The sequence below is a fragment of the Triticum urartu genome, chromosome 1, assembly GCF_003073215.2.
Source record: "Triticum urartu cultivar G1812 chromosome 1, Tu2.1, whole genome shotgun sequence".
NCBI lineage: Eukaryota > Viridiplantae > Streptophyta > Magnoliopsida > Poales > Poaceae > Triticum > Triticum urartu.
This window is the reverse complement of record NC_053022.1, coordinates 21,263,758-21,287,632: the sequence shown is the minus strand read 5'-3', so window position 1 is coordinate 21,287,632 and position 23,875 is coordinate 21,263,758. Positions and strand designations below refer to the sequence as shown.

General features: G+C 43.0%; 2 protein-coding genes and 1 pseudogene across 2 annotated transcripts; 2 read left to right on the top strand and 1 right to left on the bottom strand.

Moving 5' to 3' along the window:
• The first annotated feature begins 2,455 nt into the window (after positions 1 to 2,455).
• On the top strand, positions 2,456 to 7,512 carry LOC125543843. The gene is made up of 5 exons (XM_048707326.1): positions 2,456 to 2,929; positions 3,004 to 3,596; positions 3,796 to 5,651; positions 5,998 to 6,991; positions 7,088 to 7,512. The coding sequence occupies exons 3-4, from the start codon at positions 4,863 to 4,865 to the stop codon at positions 6,262 to 6,264; spliced, it is 1,056 nt and encodes a 351-aa protein (XP_048563283.1). The 5' UTR covers positions 2,456 to 2,929; positions 3,004 to 3,596; positions 3,796 to 4,862; the 3' UTR covers positions 6,265 to 6,991; positions 7,088 to 7,512.
• Positions 4,137 to 12,490, bottom strand: LOC125532586 (annotated as a pseudogene).
• Positions 12,491 to 17,726: 5,236 nt separating this feature from the next.
• On the top strand, positions 17,727 to 19,654 carry LOC125543834 (lecithin-cholesterol acyltransferase-like 1). The gene is made up of 2 exons (XM_048707319.1): positions 17,727 to 18,224; positions 18,412 to 19,654. Exons 1-2 carry the CDS (start codon positions 17,806 to 17,808, stop codon positions 19,319 to 19,321), a joined length of 1,329 nt encoding a protein of 442 aa, XP_048563276.1. The 5' UTR covers positions 17,727 to 17,805; the 3' UTR covers positions 19,322 to 19,654.
• Positions 19,655 to 23,875: the final 4,221 nt, after the last annotated feature.

Below are 23,875 nucleotides of genomic sequence, written 5' to 3'. Positions count from 1 at the left end.
AGGGTTCTCAGGCATTTCTTGGTCTGTGGGCTATTGGTTGGCCGTCTATGGTGAAGTCGCGGTCGCTTTGTCGGGGAGACATGATGACGATGCCACTTTGCATGCATCCTCCATAGTGTTTCTCTTATCGGCGGTGTGTGTGGGTCTTGTGCATAGCCAGATTGGTCTGGGTGCCTTGTCTTTTGGCACAATGTAACAGTTTTCGTCTGGTTTTCTGTAAATTAACCCGACAAATCTCCTTCTTTTTTCAAAGATTCGAGATCCATCGGGGACGACTTAGATGCAGTGTGAGACAAACAAGTAGTACAACATTAGACAACGTGAAGACCAACTTATGCAAGCAAAGGTTAGAAAGGCTAAAATCTCAACTGACCATGGGCAAGAACATATGACCCCTCCTGTTGGAGGCAACACTCAGATCCGTCATGTCATTGAAGCTGATGCTAGCTCTTTTCTCTTTAGCGTAGCGCCGAATGGGGAGAGAAAAGAGCACCGGAAGGGGCCTCCTCCTTCCTCGCGCAGCGGCAGCAACTCAGATGAGGGGTGGGAGTGTTAGTGGCAGTGTGCAGTGTGCAGATGCGGAGAGGCAGCACCAAAGGCTAGTTTCCTGGATCTCTCCTTCTCCGATGCAACGGTGCTTCAACCGGGGAAAGAACCTAGGAGTATGGCGTCGCTCCGACCATGGCAGGTAGGTATCTGGGAGCAGCAGTGGGCGGCGTCCGGCTTTCCCAGTGGGCTGGACGGCTGGTGCGGGATCAGGAATATCCCTATAGGGCTCCGAAATATATATGTATAAAAAATATTCGCTTGAATACTTGGCGGGCCACGACCCATTTCGCCCCCAATGAAGCTTGGCCGCTTGGCACAAGATGCGCAATATTCTCACGTGTTTCCTCCTAGCCCTGTAATAATTTGGAAGAGCTCCTGTTTGACGCTCGTTAGCGATAACGTTTCGCTGAAGGTTTCACGCAAACGAGCCAGCCCATTCCCAAGAGTCGAGCAAACGTAATAAAAAAAAAAACAGCGTACGATGGTGTCAGACACTCGACCTAACGGTGGATAACAACGTTGCCATCTGCTGCAACTAAGCGGCTGGGCATGTCTTAAATTATAGCCCCACCCTTGAAGTACTATGTGCACCTGCAGATCCATTTTTTAATCTTTTTTAAAATGAATAATGTCTTCTGGAACAAATTTCAGAACTTGAACAAAATTTTTAAAAGTATTATTTTAAGAAACATGAGCAATTATTTAAAACATTAATACAATTATTAAATTCCAAACATTTACTGAATTATTTTATGTATGATAAACAAATTTTAACTATATATTCAATATTTTGTAATATGCGCTGAACAACTTTTTAACTACACCTTGAATTTTTTGTGATATACACTTAAAAATATTAAAAACTCATTGAACTTTTTTGTGATATACGATGAACTACTTTTAATTATACATTGAACATTTTGTGTAATATACGACGAATAATTTTTAACTATACGTTGGACATTTTCTGATGTAGACTAAATAAAATTTAAATACACATTAAATAAAAGTTTTTATATACGATGATTATTTTTTGAATTGTGAACAAAATTTTAAAAAGTTTTCTATTTTTTTAAAAGTGGACCAAATTTGAAAACTAAACAATTTTGAAATCATGAACAAACTTTGGAAATTCAAACATTTTCAAAAACAATCGATAAAAATAAGAACAAAAAAGGAAGGAAAATAAATAAATAGAAGCAGAAGCATAAAGAAAAGAGGGAACAGGTAAAACCAGAAAACCAGCAAAAATCGGTTGAGTGAACCTTCTAGAAGGTTCCCAAAACCAGTTGCCTGGCACTGCTTTGACGCTCGAATTGGGCCGGCCCGTTTTGCGGTGCTCACTCAAGCACTTCAGCGGAAGCACAACACCTCGACATTCACGAGCGTCAAATAAGGAACGCCATAATTTGGTTACTAAATAGTTTCCAACAGTCAGCGGTACCATCAAACTTGCTCAAAGCTTTGATCAAGGCTTAAAAATACACCCCTACGCCATATTCTTGACTCAATCTTAAGCATACATTTTGCACAACTGATAAACTCATGGTGTAAGTTGTGATTACACTAAAAACAACCTAAACATATACTGTATTTTACTGGCCAAAAGAAATTCGAAAAAAGGGGTGCTATCTTAGTGGCCAAATGCATACTAAAATATTGGTATGGTTGAAGTGATTAAGTCGAACAAAGAGTGAGGTGCAAAACAAAAGAAAATCTACTCCATCCGACCCATAATATGACAGCATTTTTTGACAATAAGATAGTGCCAAAAATGTTCTTATATTACGGGACAGAAGCAGTAGATATTTAATGACAGGATTAACAAGACGTACCATGATTGGTTTCCTAGCTGTAGGAGTACGAAGTAGACGTGTCACCTGACAAGACAAGTGACAGGTTGTTGCAGTGCAACCATGACCATAGCTGGTATTACAGACAGATAACGCAATTGCGGTGCAGCCATGGCTACGAAAACAGAGCTCCTTCGTTTGCTACATCTGCTGCTCCTGCTCCTTCCGCCTCCCCTCCGCAATTACCTGTCTGATCAAGCCGCCGGCAGCAAAGTCGGCCATGGCCGGCTCCAAGAATACCACCCGATAATTTTGTTCCCCGGCATAAGCTGCCCCAACCTCGAGGCGCGGCTGACCGACGCCTACGCCCCGTCGCTTCCGCGCTGCGGCGCGCTCAAGGGGAAGGGGTGGTTCCCGCTGTAGAACAACACCCGGGACCTGCTCGACCACGACCACTTGCCGTGCTTGCTGGAGCAGATGAGCCTCCTGTACGACCCCATCCTCAACGACTTCCGGAACCAGCCCGGCGTCGAGACGCGCGTGCCAGACTTCGGTTCTTCCTACGGTTTCACGGCAAAGGACGATGTGTAAGTGATCCCTTGGCTGATTTGTACTGCACGTAGTAAGTATTGATTTTTCTGTTTGCTCTCTGTGGACTTAGATTTGAAAATTGGCCTTACGGTGTAACTCGGCGTCTCCAGGGGACATGACGTATTTTGCCTGTTAAAGCTCCGCGAAGAACTGGAGGCACAAGGGTACCGCGATACGGAGACCCTTTTCGGAGCTCCTTACGACATACGGCACGCTCCACCCTCACCCGGCCAGCCATCTCATGTGTACTCCGACTACTTTGCCCGTGTCAAGGATCTGGTTCAGCATGCGAGCAAGAAGAAGGCAAAAGTCTAAAAAAAACCTTGATTTTGTTCTCCAAGTCTGAATCAAACCCTGAATTGAGAATCCCTGGAATTGTCACCTTGTCTTTGTTAATCCCGGTTTATCCCAGCCCATTAGTGCTAATAGATGGTTTGGGCGTCGGGATTGCTGGCGTGGCTGGGATTAGGGGTTAATTGGACGCCATGATGGACGGACTATGGGCCCTACTGTCCTCATAAACCCCACCACGAACCTGCTCCTTCCCCTGTTTCTCTCCCTGGACGTCACCCGTTCCTTCCCCAGCTTGCAGCGGCAATGGCGTACATGCATTGATTGATCACGGGGACGGCAAGACGATCACGGCGGCTGGAAAAATCTCTGGTAATCCCCTTCCATCTTCTATTCGTCTTCTCGTCCTTGTTTTTTTCACCAATGATTGTCTCTGGTTAGGGTTTGTAGGCGCAGAAAAATCTGGTTTTTAGGGCATTTACCTTGTGCAGAAACAATAGATTTTTCTTACATCTAGTTCGGAGTACTTGTATCACTCGTTGATTTTATCAAAAAATATGTGGCAATGCAGGTTTCTCATGTCATCATGGATCCTTGCGACAAACTACATGTGCGGTTTCATTTTGGTGGCCAATTTGTTCGAATTGGGCCTACTTTAGACTATGTTGGTGGAGATGAAGCAAGTTCAGAGATTGAAAGGGATAGATTGTCTTTGCCAGAGATCAAAGGCTTTCTTGGTGATCACATACCAGTGAAAGAAAGTATGAAGATTCACTTCCTGATGCCTGGTAAAAAACTAGTGGATGGCCTATTATTTTTGTGTGATGATGCTGGTTGTATGAAGATGTCTGAATATATAACTGATGGAGGAGTGGCTGAGGTCTATGTGGAGTATTTTGGGGAGCAAGATGATCAGAGTGCAAGTGACAGTGGTAGTGATTTTGAAAATGAGATGGACAATGATTTAGAAGGGGAGACTGATGTAGAACCAGATGCAGTCATAACTGCAGATGATGATGTGCAAATAATTAGTGTGGATCCATCATCATTGACCGCAATAGAAAATGTGCTCGAACCAAATGAGAGTGCTGTTATTACCCAGGTGATTAGCAGCCCTACAAATCACAATTTCTGTAGGAAACAGAGGACTGAAAGTTCACAAGTTCAGATATCGAGTTCCCAATTTCAGATACAAAGTTCTCAGGTTCAGATATATAGCTCTCAGGTCATTAATCCAGTAATAGATAGTGGTAATGCAGCAGCTCAACAAACACAAGAACATGACAATGATGACAATGGCTCTGCAGTTTCAGACAGTGAGGAGGATGATAGTGATTATGTGGCAGGAAGTGATGACAGTGGACTGGAAGAGGAATATGTGGAACTAAGGGAACAAGCAAAGGTTTTAAGAAGAGAATTAGAGACTCAAAGAGATGGGCTTAGAGAAATCCATCTGGTGTTGTTCCAATAGATCTAGTGGAAAATGTGGAAGAAGTGGTAGGAGAAGACCACTTTGACTCAGATGATGAAGATTACTCATATGATGAGGAAAGTGATCATGAAGGAGAATTTGTTAGGAGGAAAACTAAGTTCCCTAGGTACAACCCTAAGGTAGATATTCCACTATTCTGCTTGGGAATGGTTTTCAGGAGCAAGGAACAGATGAGGAAGGCACTAATAAAATATGGACTTCTGACATTTAGAAGTATAAACTTCATGAAGTCAGAAGAAGGGAGGATCAGGGCTAAGTGTGGATGGCCTGGATGTCCGTGGACTATATATGGTGCTTATAGTAGCAGGTGTTCTAGATTTCAGGTGATCACATATGAAGATCAACATGAGTGTGGACCTAACAGAGACAATCACCTTGTCACAGCAAAAGTTATTGCTAGGAGATATGAGCACATCTTAAGAGCCAATCCGACATGGAAAATTGATAGCATTAAAGCCACGGTTCTGAAAGATTTCTTTGCGGATGTTTCAACATCAAAGTGCAAGGCTGCTAAGAAGATAGTGTCAGAGAAGCTACTTGCCGGACTGAAAGATGAGTACACCAAGGTGTTCGACTACCAGCTTGAACTACTTAGGAGCAATCCTGGGAGCACAATCCTTGTTGGCTTGAACCCTGAGTACATGGATCAAAATATTTTCCAAAGCTTCTATGTATGCTTCAATGCTATGAAAAAGGGTTTTAAAGCTTGCAGAAGAGTTATTGGGCTTGATGGCTGTTTTTTCAAAGGAGCATGTCAAGGTGAGCTTCTATGTGCTATTGGTAGAGATGCTAATAATCAAATGTATCCAGTAGCTTGGGCAGTAGTGGAGAAAGAAACTAGTGAATCTTGGGAGTGGTTTGTTGGCCTTTTGATAAAGGACTTGGATATTAATGATCAAGGTGAAGGATGGGTGTTCATATCAGATCAACAGAAGGTATGTTGTTCACATAGTTGTCCATATTGGCTTTTTGTTAATTATTTACTTGTTAGTGATATCCTATTAATTACTAGTTTGTTTAGGTTCATGCTATGTTGGTTAGGTTCACTCGTCTTGTCGAAGCATGACGTACTCACTTTTATGGTAGGTTGCTTAGGTTCACTCTCCTTGATGAAGCGTGACCTACTCACTTTTATGGTAGGTTGCTTAGGTTCACTCGCCTTGTAGAAGCGTGACCGACTCACTTTTATGCTAGGTACACTTTTTTAGGCTAGGTTAATTTGTCCCATCTACATTTGTCCTATGTACCTATTGTAATATATTTTTTGCAACTTCAATGTAGGGCCTTATCAATGCAATGCAAAACTACGTACCAAAGGCACAACATAGAATGTGTGCTAGACACATCTATGCTAACTGGAAAAAAAAGTTTAGAGAGCATGCTCTGCAAAAGAAATTTTGGGCAATTGCCAAGGCTGCAAATAGAGAAGATTTCATGTATAGGAAGGCCAAGTTAGCTCAAGATACATCTGAAGGTGCAAGGGACATAATGAGGACAGAGCCTAAGCATTGGGCAAGAGCATTTTTTTCCTGTTGGGTCCCTTTGTGACTCAGTTGATAACAATCTATGTGAGTCCTTTAACAATGCTATAGTTGAGGCCAGATTCTATCCTATCATCTCTATGCTAGAGAAGATTAGACACAAGATGACACTTAGAGTCCAAGAAAATAGGAGCAAAAGTGAAAAGTGGACATCTAGTGATATATGCCCAAACATTTTCAAGAAGCTTAAGGTGGCCATCAAAATGACTCAGTTCTGTGATGTGCTCTGGAATGGCAAGGAAGGGTTTGAGGTGAAACATGTCAGTGGCAGAGGAAGGAGCTATACAGTGAACTTGGACAAATGGACTTGCTCTTGTGGTTACTTTCAGCTAGCAGGGATGCCTTGTTGCCATGCCATCAGTGCCATATACAAGAGTGGAAGAAACATAGCTGACTTCATTCACAAATGCTATTCAGTTGAGCAATTTAAGAAGATATATGAGCACTGCTTGGAGCCAGTAGAAGGACAAGAGAGATGGCCTATCTCTGACAAACCTAGACCACAAGCGCCTGGGTATGTGAGTATGCCAGGTAGGCCTAGGAATAATGACAGGAAGAGGGAAGAGGGAGAAGCACCAAAAGGAAAGAAAATGTCAAAGCATGGCACTAAAATTACTTGCAGCATGTGTGGCCACAAGGGGCACAACAAGACAGGTTGCCACAAGAATCCTGAAAAGGGGAAGAAGAAGAATGCCTTCCTGAAGAAAACAGGCAGGAAAATGAAGTCATCTGAGGTAAATACAAGTTCACTCTCTTGTTTCAAATAGTTTTGCTTTTTCTTAATCACTTGTGCATTCACATGCTTATGTACTCTCATATTTTTTTAACAGCAAGCAAACACTGATGCTCAAATCAGATCAAGCCAGCAAGCTAAAAGCATAGGAGAAGTTCAAGCACAAGCAGGATCAAATGGTGGGAAGAGGAAGGCTACCAAAAAACAGAATGTGCAATCCAAGAAAAAATCAAAGATGTGATATGATGGAGTAGTGATTTTCTGTTAGCATATTACTGAATTGCTATGTCCTTTTGTTCCTTATGTCACTCTGGTCATATAGTACCTATTGTGTGATGAACTTATGCAAAAATACGGAATTAAACTGCTGTACTAGTGATTTTCTCACTCTGGACTAGTGATTTTACTAGATATGTCACTCTGGTTATGTCCTTTTGCTGGTTATGTCACTCTGTTAGCATATTAATAAATTACTTGTTATTTTGGTTTACTCAAACTGTGTTTGTGTAAGCTGAAATGTCATATATGTTGTTGAGAACATGTGATATGTTCTCACAAATTTACCTACTGTTTATGTGATATGTTACCAGAAATTTAGCACATAGTAGCACTTCCTGTTGTTTTCTCAAGTTGCAGTCTAACAAAATGAACCATCAATTACCACATAAATAGCAGCATGGAATATCATTACATCATCCAACCATTACATCATTCAGCCATTACAAGATTTTGGCATTACATTTTTCTTCTAGCTATTAATGCAGTACAAATCCTGTAAATACACCTGCCAATAACATTTTTGGTTCAATCTCTGCATTCTTCTCCAGAACTTGTTGACTCAGTGCATCCTCTGTTCCAATTCTTTGGCCCTGTTCCAATCATGGTTGCCAGTCACCACCACCTGCAGCTTCAAACCTCCTGATTGCAGCCCTGAGATCGAGCAGTAGTTCTGCAAGGATTGGGGAGCAGGGATCACTATGCCACTGAAAAAATCCACAGCCAGCCTCTGATTCAAGTGTTCATACCATAAGAAATGGAAAGAAGGACGAGGAAGAATTGGTAGAGAAGATTGGGAGCTCACAATTTCATGGACGCAGCACTAGTATCTTCCAGGGAGGAGACTTCTTGCACGGGCGACCTTGATGGAGCCCTACGCCCGCGACCTCCGCCTGATTACGACGCGCGGGAGGAGGAAGACATCGCCGATTGCAGCCGCCACCGTTGCCGTCGCCGTCGTTGCCGCCGCCGCCGTCGCCGTCGCCGCCGCCGCCGCCAGCCAGCCAGCCTACTGACGGACCCTAATTTGGTTCCCCTGCTGAAGCTTTGTTTTTGCCCGTCAATAAAAAGCTCTGTTCTTTCCCCGCCGCTGCACCTTATGTGAGTACCCAAAGAGGCCCGCAGTCAGTTCATCGTCGCGTCCAGTTAACCCTAATCCTAGCCACGTCAGCAATCCCAACGCCCAAACCAGCTATTAGCACTAATGGGCTGGGATTAACCGGGATTAACAAACACAGGGTGATGATTTCAGGGATTCTCAGTTCAAGGTTTGATTCAGACTTGAAGAACAAAATCAAGGTTTTTTTTAGACTTTTGCCCAAGAAGAATGAGAACAAGCCGGTCATCCTCGTGGGCCACAGCTTCGGAGCCAGGGCGGCCCTCGACTTCGTCAATTCGACTCCCCTATCATGGAGGAAAAAATTCATCAAGCACATGGTCCTAATCTCGCCCACACCACCTACGGACTTTGTGCAGGTGGTCACGAACCTTCTCTCGGGGCCAGAGGTCATTGTTGTCCCAACAGTTAAGCGGCTGGGTTTACGGCTAATGTGGAGGACTTTCGCAAGCTCCCTTTCATCCGTGCCGTCTCCTCTGGTTTTCGGTTACGAGCCGCTTGTAGTTACCAAACATAGAAACTACTCAAGCGTACGACTACACGGATTTCCTCACTGTGCTCGGTTTCAGCACCGACGTCGTGAAGCGGGTGCTACCAACGAAGCTGAAGGTTGACGCGCCAATGGTGCCAACCACATACCTTACTGGTGCCAGCATCCAAACGCCAAATCAGGTGATGTTCTGGGAATGTAACTTTGATGTGGTTCCAGAGTATGTATATGGCGATGGTGACAAGGTTGTGAACTTAGTAAGCGTGTTGGCGTTCGTGAAAGAAATTAGCAGACAGCAGCGGCGGAGTAACATACACTTCAAGTTCGTCAAGATTAATAATGTTACCCACTCTACTATTGTTATCCAGGAACACCCGCTCAAGAGAGTTATGGCTGAAATTCTAGAAGCAAATCACAGAAGAGACAACATGTGATATTTTTTAGTTTTCGCTCATATTAAAAATGTTATATTATGGAGACGTTGGCATTGTTGTGGAATAAAACCATTATGTAAGGAATTTTTATAAGTTGGATGAGAATCAAAAGGATCTGGCGGCTATACAACATGCTTTTTAACAGCCATTAAAAGATTCTAAAACTTAAACCCTGTATAGCTAGTTTATTTTTTAATCAAAAGATTCTTATTTCGACTAGAAATAGTAGGAAATTACTCGCAAAAATATAGTAGGAAATTCTTACTGCGGTCGTAGAGGAAAGGAAAACAGCTGATAAGCCGTGGCCGTGACTCGTGACGTCACAGGGGTAAAGGAGAGTAGACGTGCAGAAGCGGCGATTGCAGCACAAACACGCAGTCTCGGTTCAGGGGTGGAGAGGGCGAAACCGGTGCCATGGCAGCAGCTGCGCCATATCATGTACCGTAAAGATGCTGCTGCTGCATGTATTTGTAAAGTTGTTCGTGTGGATGAGGTCCTTGATATGTAGGGCATGAATTATGGGAAATTATGGATGACGATACTTGCCTAGTCGCATCTAGACACAATTTTCGTGCCATGGGTAATTTATCAATTTTACCAAATTGCATAATGTTGCTTTGGGTTCATGGCATGGTTTTAAATAGCGCGCTATAGCATCCTATAGTTTTTAGAAGCGGTCATGCACTAAGAAACTTTTATCCAAACACATGAGCAAACATTTTAAATAACATGTTATAGCATCGTTGTAGCACGCTATATCATTTAGAAGAGGTCCGTCGCTAAAAAGATTAGCACGCTATTTAAAACTTTGGTTCATTGTCTGACTTGTGCTATCATACTTTGTGGAAGGTATGACCACAGACACCAAGTAACAGTGCAATTTTTTCCGTCTTGTCGATGGCTCGACAACCTGATTCATCAGAACCTCTAATCATTTTAGATCATGTCTTTGGTTTTTTTACGGTGGATCATGTGCTTAATTTGTGGTGCTGAACTCGTAGAACATTACCTAGTGTTAATCGCAATAATAGATGATATCTTTTGTTGCACGGGTGATCGAGGGGCTCTAACCCTAGCCGTCGGGTCACCGCTCCTTCCTCTCCCACCCCTCCGTCGTCACCCGTGGTCGGCGCCGGGCATAGCATGTGTGTGCGACGACGGCGGCGGAGGCACTCCTCCCTCTCACGGGTCATAGGGTGATGCGGGGCGCCCTGGCTCGTGGGTGTGACCCCGATCAAGATTGCAGTGGCGCCGATCTGGTTCGTGACGGCCCAGATCTAGACTATGGCGGTGTGGCGGCCGGCCGGCCGACATCCTAATGGTGGTTGTGGTGGCAGTGTTGGCGACGGTGATGACGGTGGCGCAGCGATGTCGAAGGTGGCGCGGGCTGCGGGCAAGGCCGCCTTCCCTGTTCGGGCGGCGGCAGCACGCCATTTGCCTTTGGACCAGCGGCGGTGGCATGAAGGGCCTGGTGGTCACGTCAACGGTGCCTCCTTTTCTAAATAAAAAAAATGCAATAATGGATTTATGCTTTTGTAATTTTTTCAAGTAACCGTCCCAGTTAGTTCGAAACAACACCTTGTGTAAGACAACATGTTATATATTTCTTTGATAAACTAGGGTCTGGCATTTAAACTAAACTTTGTCGTAGTAAATGCATGAAATTTTAGACTGAACTGCCGGCATTCATGACAAATTTGGAATTTCACAATAGTACTCTCTCATCAGAAGTGGTCCGAGCAAGTGTGTCTGTCTTTTCTCTTTTACAACAACCAAACCAAAGCATCTTTCGCAAAAAAAAAAAAAAACCAAAGCATGCAACTGCAACAAACAATATTCTCCTGTATTTATTTAAATTGCATCGTCTTATTCAGTCTAGCTAAACTCACTCTGCCACTGATAATTCTTATGAATACCTAGATAGAATCTTTGTTTCTTCTCTCGGCGGAGGATCCAAGTACCTCGAATCTAATAACAAGTTAGAGGTTTGAGTGGAGCTGACTAGCTCAGGTACGCTCTGCTAGTTTTGCAGGTACGATCATCAGAATCAGACATAGGCAAAGATGGAAGAAGAGGTGAGCCTGGTGGGCCAATCGGCGGCATCCTTGCTGGGAGGCTCGGCAGCGGAGCCTCGAACCTTAGTACGCTGATGGCCTGCCTGATGGAAGGTCTGAGGCTCCGGTCATGGGCAGTGCACCAGAGCCCGACGACGATCACGCGCTCCATTTCCTGGAAGTTGAACTCCCCGATCAGCCGTGGGTCGGCGGCGTCAAGGACTCTTCCCTGGCTGTACAACTCCGACACCCGTTGAGCCAGGTGGATCACAGTATCGTTTGGGAGGGCCACGACAGGCCTGCGCCCACAGGCTATCTCGAGTAGGACAACGCCGAAGCTGTATATGTCCGACTCAGCGGTGGCCCTGCCAGTCACCATGCAGTCCGGGTCCATATACCCCATTGTGCGGGCGAGCTCCGTCGTGTACGACCCATGGCTATGGTCAACGAGCCTTGCGAGCCCGAAGTCGCCAAGCTTGGCGCTGAAGGAGGTGTCCCGTGTCCAGCATGATGTTGCTCGGCATGATGTCCCTGTGCAACACACATTGCTCCCAGCCTTGGTGCAAGTACAGGATCGCCGAGCTGCCCCCCAGCACAATCCCATGCCTAAATGTAGAAAACGAAAAGCAGAAAATTACGTGCAGGTCATATTTAGCAAGAAAGGGCGAAGCGTTCCATAATTATTGTATCCAGGCTTCCCAGAAGATCTGCACGCCAAGAATAAATACCTGATCGGCCATGCCATCACATCTGCTGTATTGTAAAGGTGAGTGTCGAGACTGCCACCGGGCAACAGCTCGTAGACCAGAAGGAGCTCGCCGCCACCATGGCACCATGCAATGAGTTGCACGAGATTGCGGTGCCGAAGCCGGCTTATGGTCCTCAGCTCCGAGATATACTCCTTCATCCCCTGTTTTGAGCTCATGGATACTCTTTTTATCGTCATATCAAGGTTCAAGTCCTTGAAAAATCCTTTGTATACTGAACCAAAACCTCCTTCCCCGAGCTTTCTGCCGTCTGCGAAATTACCTGTGGCAGTTGCCAGCTTCTTGTAACGAAACTGCTTGGGTCCTGTTCCTTTCCTGAGCTGGTCTTCCACCGCCACATCATTGAACAAGTCCATTCCCATCTCGTCGAGTCTTTTCTTCGGCCGGTGCATGAAGAGCCATACCCAGGTGCCCTGGCCGATCAAGGACAAGACTGAACCGGCAGCCGCACCCAGGCTGATAATCAGTTGCCGTTTCCTATCTGGAGAAGATGGAGCTCCTGCTCGGTATATAATGGACTGACTACCAGTCAGTCGATTAAATTAGATTTGGATCGGTCACCCTTTCTTTTTGACATGCAGCGTGTGTTGTGATGTGGCGTGTGCATAGCTCTGGCTCGCCGTGGCGCGTGAGCTAGCTAGCTCGGCTTGCCGCGTCCCTCTGTGAGCTAGCTAGCTCCGTCTGGGCGTGGTTAGAGCAGACACCAGACACCGTATAACGCCGACCCACAAAATGCATTTGTAGTTCGTAAAAAAAACGGCTTTGCGGACCGGCGCAGGCCGCCGCAGAGTTAGACCCCACAAAACAGACCCGTATAAAAGGATATTCACGGAATATGCTCTTTTACGGGTCAGCTTTATGGTGTCTGCTCTTGCGCCGCTCCCGCCAGTCCGCAAATATCAATACCACACCACAAATACAACAATCATCCGCATTACAAATAATTATTCAAAAAAAATATTAATACCACAACACAATACAACAATCATCCACATTACAAATAATTATTCAAATCACCGAAACAAACTAAATAATGCAATATAAAACTTGTCCCCAATACAAATCACACATGAATTAAATGAAAATGGATAGAAAAATAAGTTTTATTACTGTCCAGCCCTTTGCCAATGGTGCGCAATGAGATCCTCCTGAATCTGAAAGTGGGTGTTTGCATTTTCAATCTCCTTGTATGTCTGAAGAAAAGCTCTAATGCGGTTAGGGTCTCTAACTGGTTTGACACGGCTACCCACATTGTCGTAGAAGAACTCGAAGTTCATGCCTCTCTCATCTTCGACAATCTGGCAAACCTAGATTTCAAAGCCCCGAATGCTCTTTCAATGTCTTTTCGGGCTGCCTCTTGCACCCTTGTAAATTCACATTGTTTTCTAGTTTTGGGTTCTTTGATACTCTTGAAAATGTGCACTAAGGAGGGTATATACCATCTGCAAGATAGTACCCCTTTGTGTATTCATGTCCATTGATAGTGTAGTTGCAAGCAGGAGTATCACCACTAGCAAGCCTAGCAAACAAATGAGACCATTGCAACACATTGATATCATTGAGAGTACCCGGCATACCAAAAAAGCAATGCCAAATCTATAAATCCTCGGATGATACGGCCTCTAGCACAATTGTTGCATCACGAGACTTGCGACAATACATTCCCTGTCATGCCTTCGGGCAATTTTTCCAATTCCAATGCATACAGTCAATGCTACCTAGCATGCCAGGCCAACCTCTCCTCTCATTAGATGCCATCAATTTTTTGTGTCATCCTCGTTGGGTGCCCGAAGATATTCAGGACCAAAGACACGGATAATCACTTTGGCAAACCTATGCACTGACTCAATTGTGGTATCTTCACCGATGCGAAGGTACTCATCGGCATAGTCAGCCGGAACACCATATGCAGTCACCCGTATAGCTGCCGAGATTTTTTTATATGCACTAAATCCATTCAAGCACGCGACATTTCTTCTTTGAGTAAAATACCGACAATTTGCCTCGCAAGCTTGAACAATTTTCACAAAGAGAGATCGGCGCATTCGGTACCTTCTCCGAAAGAGGTGCGGCGGATATGTTGGATTCTCCGTGAAGTAGTCTTGCATCAACAACTCGTTCCCGAGATGGCGATTTCAAGGAATGCACAGAGGGCCGACGGTCGATCCTCGCCGCCTCTTTCGGTTCTCATCTTCACGGCAAGGGCCATCACCAACGTCTGCTGCCGATAGTTTGCAAGCAGCGTCTCAACATTCGAGTCGTCCAAATCGGACGAGTCATCGAGCAAAAACTTCTCGCAAGGGCTCAATTCCATCTACATGAACAAGAATCGCACGCCGCGTCAACCAACTATGGATAGCTCTCGCCACAAAGCACAAGTAAACACTAATCGGCTGCTCGAGGGCGGTGGCTCTCCGACGGTTCGGGTGGCAGTTGATCCCCAGCGGCGACGGCAACCAGGGGCGGCTCGTGTCGTCGGATCTAGGGGGGGGGGGGTGCAGCGTAACGGTGGAAGAGGCTGGGGTTGCCCTCGCAGCGCGATTCCGCCCATAAATTTGGCCGGAATCGCCGGCGCCGGACGGGCGGAACCAATGGCGGGCGACAGCAGATGGAGGTGGGTAAAGGGTGCGGGCTAAAATGTCCCTCCCGCCAACCGCTTTCCTGGGATACGGGGCACCGTAGGGGCGAGGCGGAAACCTTCGTATTCGCGAGTTGGGGCCGAGATTTTGCCGCGCCCTTTACGGGTCAGACGTGTTTGCGGGGTCTGGTCGGGTAGCTTTTTCCGCGCCGACCCGTATTTTGACGGTTATTTTATGGGTCACAGCTTTATACGGGGTCTGGTAGAGATGCTCTTAATGGCATGGTATTGCATTGCACAAAAGAAGAAAGAAAATAAAGCACATAAAAGAAATAATGACAGAACATGATTGTTGTAGAAATTGCATTATTTTATAATATGTAAAAGTAAGCATATGGTAGTGCAATTTTAAATAGTGGTATGAACCGCACACATATTGCATAAAAATTAAGTGAGTATATATTCATCTAAAAGCATGCATGAAAACCATGGGCTTTGGCAGCCAAAACTATGGTAGACTGTGATGCAAGAGCACATACATGTAGGCACCATGCGCACATAAACATGTAGACATGCCCACATGCATACACACACATGCACCACAGAGAATCATTATTAGCTTTTTGGTTGTGCGGATGGAGCATAATTAATACTAAAACTAATACAAAATTAAAATAACTTTTTGAAGGAGAAACAAATTAAATTTGCACAAATTATTGGCATTGGTATTACCATTCAAAAAGAAATAAAATGAAAAATAATTTAAACAAATGATAAATTGCATACAACTTACACAGAAATTGCATTTTTTTAAATATGCAAGAATAAATATATAATAGTGAAAACTAAAACATAATAAAAAATAAAATTTTCTATGAAGGAATGAATTCGTGGCATTGGTATTAGCCTTTCAAAAAAAACTAAAACGAAATCAAGATAATGAAGTCTCAAAAAAATTAAACTCTTTAAGAAGAAACAAAATGAAAAAGAAAAAAACTTGCACACAATTCGCACTGAAATTGCACTTTTTGAAATATGCAAAGAATAAGCAAATATTAATGCATTATTCACATTCTGCTATATTTTACACATAGTGTAACTGCAATAATGTATTTTCTTTAAGAAGAAGTTTAAAAAAATTACGCACAACTTTGCACCAAAACTGCACGTTTTCGAAATATATAAAAATAATCATATAATCATCAAATTTTGGCACATATTATATATTATTAGTTTGTATATAATTATATTCGGCCAAAGACCCACAAAAAACAAAAAAAATAACCAATAAAAGAAAGAAAAAGGTAAAAGGGGAACACATAGAAAGAAAAAACATAAATAAAAAAATGAAGCAAAAATACCCATAAAAGGAATAATTAAATTTCCTAAGGAAGAAGGAATGACTGGCATTGGTATTACCATTTAAGAACAAAAAAATGGGAAAAGGAATCTAAAACATACATTGACAAAATTTGCACAAAATATACATAAAAATTGCTCTTCTTTACAATATGCAAGAATAATCATATAAAAGTGGAACTTTTGCAAAAACTAAATATAAGAAGAAATGAGTAGTGGCATTGGTATTAACCTTAAAGTAGAGTGAATATGAAGTAAAGACTAAAACAATACCAAAATAATGATTTTTTTAAAGAAAGAATTAGTGGCGTTCGTATTTTCTTTAAGAAGAAATAAAATTTATAACAAAAACTTATGCAAAACTTTGCACAAAAATTGCATTTTCTCATAATATGCAAAAATATTCGTATAGTTATGAACTTTTGGCACATATTATGTATTATTTGTATGTATATAATTATGCCCAGCGAAAAACCCACAAAAACAATAAATAAAAGAAAAAAAGGAAAAAGAAAAGATGCAACCCAGAATTAAACGGGTGCAACCAAGACAAAGAAATCGGCTTGGTACAGATTTGACTGACCAAAACAATGTGCCAATCAATTCCTTCCAGCCCGGCCCAACAACGAAATTAAACAGAAAAAAATGAAAACAGCACAGATCTTAAAGCACAATCCAATGAACAAAAAATCAACTGATCACAAAATAAAAAGTCAGCTGACTGAAATGTAGCTAAGTGAAAATGAAAACCATAGATATGAACATTGAAATTTCAGACGCATGCCTGTAATTAAGGGAAGGAAGAGAGAAATACTGAACCTGGAGTACGGGTGGTGATCTCCAGCGGATCCGTGGTGTATCTTACATAGCAACTGAACCCCTTGATGCTAACAGCGGTGCTATTAGGAAAACGTTCTGTCATCTATATGTGCGCGTCATCTGCACACTTGGTGCACTCATTGGGTGCTCGTCCAGCTTGGGCAGTAAGAATGAATAGGCACATGGTCTTGCTCGTCAGCAGTTGCGCCTAGCGAGATGATGATGACGGCCATGGGGAAGATGGCAAGGAGATCAGCTGGCCTAGGATCCAACTTCTTGGCATGGTATTTGAATCTGATGAACGGGAGACAGCAGTGATATGGTCGAGTACCTTTTTTTCTGTGCGCTCTTTAGATTGTACTCGGCTTATCATAACCTAAGCCGAGTACGCGATAAAAGACTCTCGGCTTATAGGTTGATACTTGGCGACATGTGTTTTTTCTGTAGTGATGCTTATTTGTACAAGGAGAAGTCCATATTAGTTATACACGATTGATGTTCGTATCTTACTCTACAAGAGGTAATTGTAATACTAGCTAGCCATCGGATGGCGTAAGAATGAACGGTTCATATTAGTTGGGAGCATCCTAAAATTTCTGTAAACTCAAGGTCAATGTACTCATGTGCTATTTCACTGGCCAAAAACAAACACAAACAACAATATTAGAACAAGGCCTGAGATGCAAAACTAAATAAATCTAGGATATTTAATGGCCTCCAAATAATGGTAACAACCCATGCATGATTGGTTTCCTAGCTAGCAGGAGGAGTACGAAGTAGACATGTCGGCATTAAGATTCAACGTGCATTGCCGGCTCAGGCTCCTCTGGCCAATACTACGACGTGCATTAATAGGGTTGTTCAAGTGTAGCCATGGCCACAGCTGGTACCACATACAGATAACGCTATCGTAGTGCAGCCATGGCCATGAAAACAGAGCTCCTCCGTTTGCTACCTCTGCTGCTCCTGCTCCTTCCGTCTCCCCTCCGCGATTACCTGTGGACTGATGAAGCCGCCAGCTGCAGAGTCGGTCAAGGCCAGCTCCAAGTCTACCACCCGATAATCTTGTTCCCTGGCATAAGTTGCCCCAACCTGGAAGCCCGGCTCACTGACGCCTACACCCCGTCGGTGCCGCGCTGCGGCGCACTCAAGGGGAAGGGATGGTTCCCTCTCTGGAACAACACCTGGGACGTGCTCGACCATGATTACCTTCCGTGCTTACAGGAGCAGATGAGCCCTGTGTACGACCCCATCCTCAATGACTTTCGGAACAGGCCTGGCGTCGAGACGCGCGTGCCGGACTTCGGCTCCTCCTACGGTTTCACCTCAAAGGGCGAAGTGTAAGTTCATATTCAAGTGATCCCTTGGTAACTAATTCATTTAGTACTCATTTATTATACTGCACCCTTTTTCGAAAAGAGGGGAAAGCCGTTTCTTCTTGTGCATGTACTATGAGAGTTCTTGATCCAGATATTCGCCTTCTTCAAGGGCGGCCGTAACTTATTTTGCATGTCAAAACTTCTTCAGGGACGGACGTAACTTATTTTGCATGTCAAAACTCATTCAAGAACTGGAGGCAGTAGGGTATCGTGACCGCGATACCCTTTTCGGAGCTCCTTATGACTTACGGCATGCTCCACCTTCACCCGGCCAGCCATCTCAGGTGTACACCGACTACTTTGCCCGTGTCAAGGATTTGGTGCAGCACGCAAGCGAAAAAAATGGGAACAAGCCCATCATCCTCGTCGGGCACAGCTTCGGAGGAAAGGCAGCCCTTGACTTCGTCAATTGGACTCCCCTTCCATGGAGGAAAGAATTCATCAAACACATGGTCCTAATCGCGCCCACACCTCCTACTGGCTTTGTGCAGGTGCTCATGAACCTCGTCTCGGGTCCGTCAGCCATTCTTATACCGACGGTAACGTCGCTAGATTTGCGTCCAATGTGGAGAACTTTCGCGAGTTCCCTTGTATCCTTACCGTCTACTAGGGTTTTTGCTCACGAGCCGCTTGTAGTCACCAAACATACGAACTACTCGGCGTATGACTACAGAGATTTGCTCATGGCACTCGGTTTCGGCACTAACATCATAAAACGGGTACTTCATATGAAGCAAAAGGTTGATGCTCCATTGGTGCCAACGACATACCTCAATGGTGTGGGTATCCAAACAATAAATCAGGCAGTATACCGGGATAGTAACTTTGATGTGGAGCCGGAGTATGTATATGGCGATGGTGACGATATCATCAACTTAGTTAGCTTGTTGACATTCGTGGAAGATATGAGAAGGCAGCAACATCGGAGTAACATACACTTCAAGTTCATCAAGATTGCTCATACTAACCACTCTCACATTCTAATTCAGGAACGTTCACTCAAGAGAGTTATGGCTGAAATTCTAGAAGCTAATTGCAGAAGAGACATCATGTCATAGTTTTGTGTTTCCGTTCATATAAAAAATGTCGTATTCTCGTTGGAGAAGCTGGCATTGTTGTGGAATAAAAGTATTATGTAAGGATATTCTATAAATTGAATAAGAACCAAGGCCTTGGTTACTATACAAACATCCCTCGTCGTACATGGTTAGGACAAAGAGCATGTGCAGTTTGGACACTCACACCCAAAAAGAAGAGGTAGACCAAAAATGCTTGCCCGTTTTCCGTGTGTATCAGGTTGGGAAATATCTGCTGCACTGGGCCAATTGGTGCTACAAGTGCGCCCATTTTGATTTAGCTATTTTAGTCATGAGGGTTGAAAGAACAATTATGAAGCTCATAGTTCAGCTAAGTTATCCCTTCGCTTAGCAGTGGGCCAGAATTTTGGCTGGGCACTCCTCATCATCTTGTAATGATCCCTTTGACGTTGCAGATAAATAAAGTTAGAGCGGCATTCTCGCAAAAAAAAAGTAAGCGGGATATAGTTTTTTGGTCCATGCAAAGGGGTGGACAAGCGGTTGAAGCATGTCCCAGTGAGCCTACTTATCCTATCTTTACCTAATAATAAAGCAGCTATTAATTGTTTCTTACCATCATAATTTCGTCTGTCCGTCGTTCGTTCATTTTGTCCATATTATTTTCTATATCCGAGATAGTACTATTCATGTGATCATGTAGCCCTGCCATGCCCGACTGTTCCATCCAGAGCGATGCGACTCGAACGAAGCCTACCTAAGGGAAAGGCGCATGCAGCTTGGGTTGTGGCCCAACTAAGCTAGCCCACATAAAGGGCCAGGCAAACTTCCATCTGGAGTGATGTGACTCGAACAAAGTCTGCCTGAGGGAAAGGCGCACGCAGCTTGGGCTGTGGCCAACTAAGCTAGCCCGCATAAAGGGCCAGACAAAAATCCGTCTGAAGCGATGTGACTCGAACAAAGCCTGCCTGAGGGAAAGATGCACGCAGCTTGGGTTGTGGCCCAACTAAGCTAGCCCACATAAAGCGCTAGGCAAAAATATTATATGTTACTTGGAATTGAACTCACGACCTCACCATCGCCTACCTATTGTTAGCACCAACTGAGCTGGCTCGATGCTTTGCTAAGAAGAAAAGTGTGTTTCATCTATTATTAGTCCCACCTCGCCTCCTTGAATCCAATCCTACTAACTTATATAGGCCTTTCATTGTCCTGGTTATCAAGGAGCTATCTCGGAATCAATAAGCAAAGACTGAGAAAAGGAAGCAAAGGAAGGAAGTCATACATGCACGGTGGGCCTTGAGGGAGATTAACGGAAACAAGGAAGTGTAAATTCAGTCTCCGGCCGGACATGAGGAAGCTTCTTCTACATCAGATGTTGAAGGAAGTCTCTCGAGGTGCGACTATGGTCGGTCTTCAGCACTGGTCATGGCCCCACACTCCAATTTTTTGAGGAGTATATATTAGCATAAATGGCCCCGTTAGCTTGATGAGTTGCACGTCATGCCCTTGCTTGCTTTTGCAACGGCATTTCCTATACAGCGCTTAAAGGCGCCGTTTACAGTGTAATATGCAAATTGGCGCACCCCTAGCTCCTGGGCCAGCCCATCTATTCTTCCTTTTTTATGTTTTAACCAGCCTATCTATTCTTTTTTTTTCCTGTTTTAAAGACTTAAAAAGTGCGCGCGAGGGGTATGATTCGTTCCTTTTTTCTGTTTTAACCAGCCTATCTATTCTTTTTTCCTGTTTTAAAGACTTAAAAAGTGCGCGCGAGGGGTATGATTCGAACACACAATCTCCTCGTCTAGTTTAGCTACGGTAGCCAATGAGGAAACAAACCAAATGTAATTAGATACATCATGTTTATCCTTTTCTCCATCCTTTTTCTTTTTCTTTTTTTTAATTTTCCATTTCCTTGTTCCCCTTTTTTCCTTCTTTTAAATGCATGAACTTTTTTATCAAAATCGATGACCTGTTTACAAATTCATGAACATTTTTCTAAAATCCGGTGAACATTTTTCGAATTCATGATTTTTTTTTCAAAATTGATGAAATTTTTGGAATTCATCAACTTTTTTGAAAAAATGATGAACTTTTTCCAAATTGGTGGAATTTTCTAGAAAAACAGATGAACTATTTTCCAAAATCGATGAAAGTTTCTGCAAATTTGTGAACTTTTCTTCAAAATCAATGAACTATATTTCAAAATCGATGAATTTTTTTGAAGCTCGTGTTTTATTTCAAGATTCTTGAACTTTTTCAAATTCATGAACTTCTTTCAAAATTTGATAAACTATTTCAAAATAGACAACCTTTTCATATTGCCTGAATTATTTTAAAAAATGGACTTTTTCCATAGTGTTAAAAAAACAGTTTTGCTAAAGCACATCTAGATGTGCCATAAGTATTGCACATCTAAGTCCTATGTCATTGATCTTACGTTGAGATTCGTGTAGATATTTTCTTTTTCTTTTTCCTTTTCCTCTTTATGCATGATTCACTCACTTAGATGTGCAATAACTAGAGCACATCTAGATGTGCCCTAGACACACCCTAAAAAAAATTATTGCGAATCTATGAGTTTTTTTCTTAAATTTACCTTTTTCTTTTTTCAAATGATTTATATGGGTACACAATATATGTTAATGTTGTACTAAATGAAGTATTGAATGGAACTATTTTCAGATTGTAGACAACTAATGATCTTGTTCCAGTGGTTATTGCGCCAAGTCTTTGGTCGATGACTTTAGCATGCGGGTTGGAATCCCATGTCTCCCATGTTAATTCTATTTTTTCACGTCTATTTTTTTAGCAGATTAGTGGGCCGGGCCGCTAGGCGTCGCGGTCGAGATCCAGGAGCGCTAAACGGCGCTAAAAGCGCCGAATAGGAATTTGTGCAGCAGATATTGGGAAAGTTACAAAACTAAGGGCTGGAAACTATGCACCATGCATACCATGGACCCGGCCCTGATGTTAGCCATGTCGCTTATGTTTATTGGTCCAGTACTTTTTCCAGAAGAAAAATGTGTTCCAAAATCATCTAAAATGTTTTTATAATTTTTTGGTTATTTGGTCCGGTCAAAACGTTTGTTATTTGGACGCACCATCGTAGAGATAAAACCTTTACAAAATGAATAAATAAAAAATCACAAAACTGCCAGGTTGCGACAAGTGTCACACATAGAGTGTACCACTTGTTACCATGGATGGAGGTGGGAAGGACCTTTGCAAAGGGTAGCTTCTAACTAATAATTTCGGGACAATGGGCATGTTGCCTTGATGAACTGAACTCGGGCTGAAAATTATTGGCGCTGCATGCCCATGGGCCTGACCATGATGTTTATCCATGTGACTTAAGTTTATCGTTGCGGCGGATTTTCTAAAGAGAAAGAGTATGTGTCCAATATAATATAGAATGTTTTCAAAATTTTCTCATTATAACAACAACAACAACAACGACTGCTCAGCTGGTAGACATTGAGTTATGACAGGGAAGAATTTACCACATGGTGCATGTGGTAGGCTATCTAAAAAAACTTAAAGAGAAAAAGTCATAGTTAAGATCCAGTCTTATTTTGAATGTTAAGATTCTACTCCCTTCATCCCAAAGTAAGTGTCTCAACTTTAATACAACTTTATACTAAAGTTAGTATAAAGCCGAGACACTTGTTTTTTTGGGACCGAGGGAGTATATAAGAGCATCCAACAACATTTCATATGCAATTGTCAACTCTGCACTAGCTCGTATCAACAACTACTCTTTTCAGCCCCTTTGTAGATGCACCACAACTCTGATTTTAATCCCGCGTTGGGACACAGTCCACCCACGCTGGCTATATGGCTAAAACCATACTAATTCACATTCACAAGATTCAGAGACGACGATTGCACCATATGGCAATGCAAACTCTGTTCTTCAATCTGTACATTAATATAATTAGCCATATACAAAGTTATGATATTTCCCAGTAAAAGAAGTACCAAACCTACCTGCAGTGCAGAGAGCCGTCCAAGCAACTCGTGACACTCCTGTAACAGAGCTCGCTCCTCACTAGCCACATGAACCAGCTTCGAGATCACCACGGTCGTATCTTGAGCCTGTAGTATGGAGAGATTCCAGTTTAGACATTCATTCAGTACAACGTACAGAGATGACTACACATAAATTATTTACCATAGGGCTAAACGAGCGAACTGATATCCTGGCCGTCATTGTGAGCTCGAACATCTGCTCGAGTATGGATGCCATTGCCGGGAGGGAGGCCTGTACATGAATAAACAAACAATTTGTTCATATTACATGCATGTTGCAAGTATCGCTATAGCTTTGGTTCTTATCCCAATGCAATAGTAACCATGTTCTCACTCAGGATGTTTTTATATACAGCCTCCACTTCAAATTAATTGAAAATGTAGTTTTGTTCTAAATCAAATTTCTTTAAGTTTGGCCAAGGATATAGAAATATATACTAATATATACCACATCAAATACATGTAATATAAAATTATATTTTATGATGACCCTATTGGACCTAATTTAGTGTGTTGTGGATGTTAATTTATTTTCCTATAAACTTG

What these genes read in the sequence shown, in the direction of transcription:
- LOC125543843 (XM_048707326.1), top strand. Translation starts at nt 4,863, where the DNA reads ATGGTTTTCAGGAGCAAGGAACAGATGAGGAAGGCACTAATAAAATAT. An exon ending in TCATATCAGATCAACAGAAG is followed by an intron (nt 5,652 to 5,997) that starts GTATGTTGTTCA and finishes ACTTCAATGTAG; the next exon opens with GGCCTTATCAATGCAATGCA.
- LOC125543834 (XM_048707319.1), top strand. Translation starts at nt 17,806, where the DNA reads ATGGCCATGAAAACAGAGCTCCTCCGTTTGCTACCTCTGCTGCTCCTG. An exon ending in TTCACCTCAAAGGGCGAAGT is followed by an intron (nt 18,225 to 18,411) that starts GTAAGTTCATAT and finishes AAACTTCTTCAG; the next exon opens with GGACGGACGTAACTTATTTT.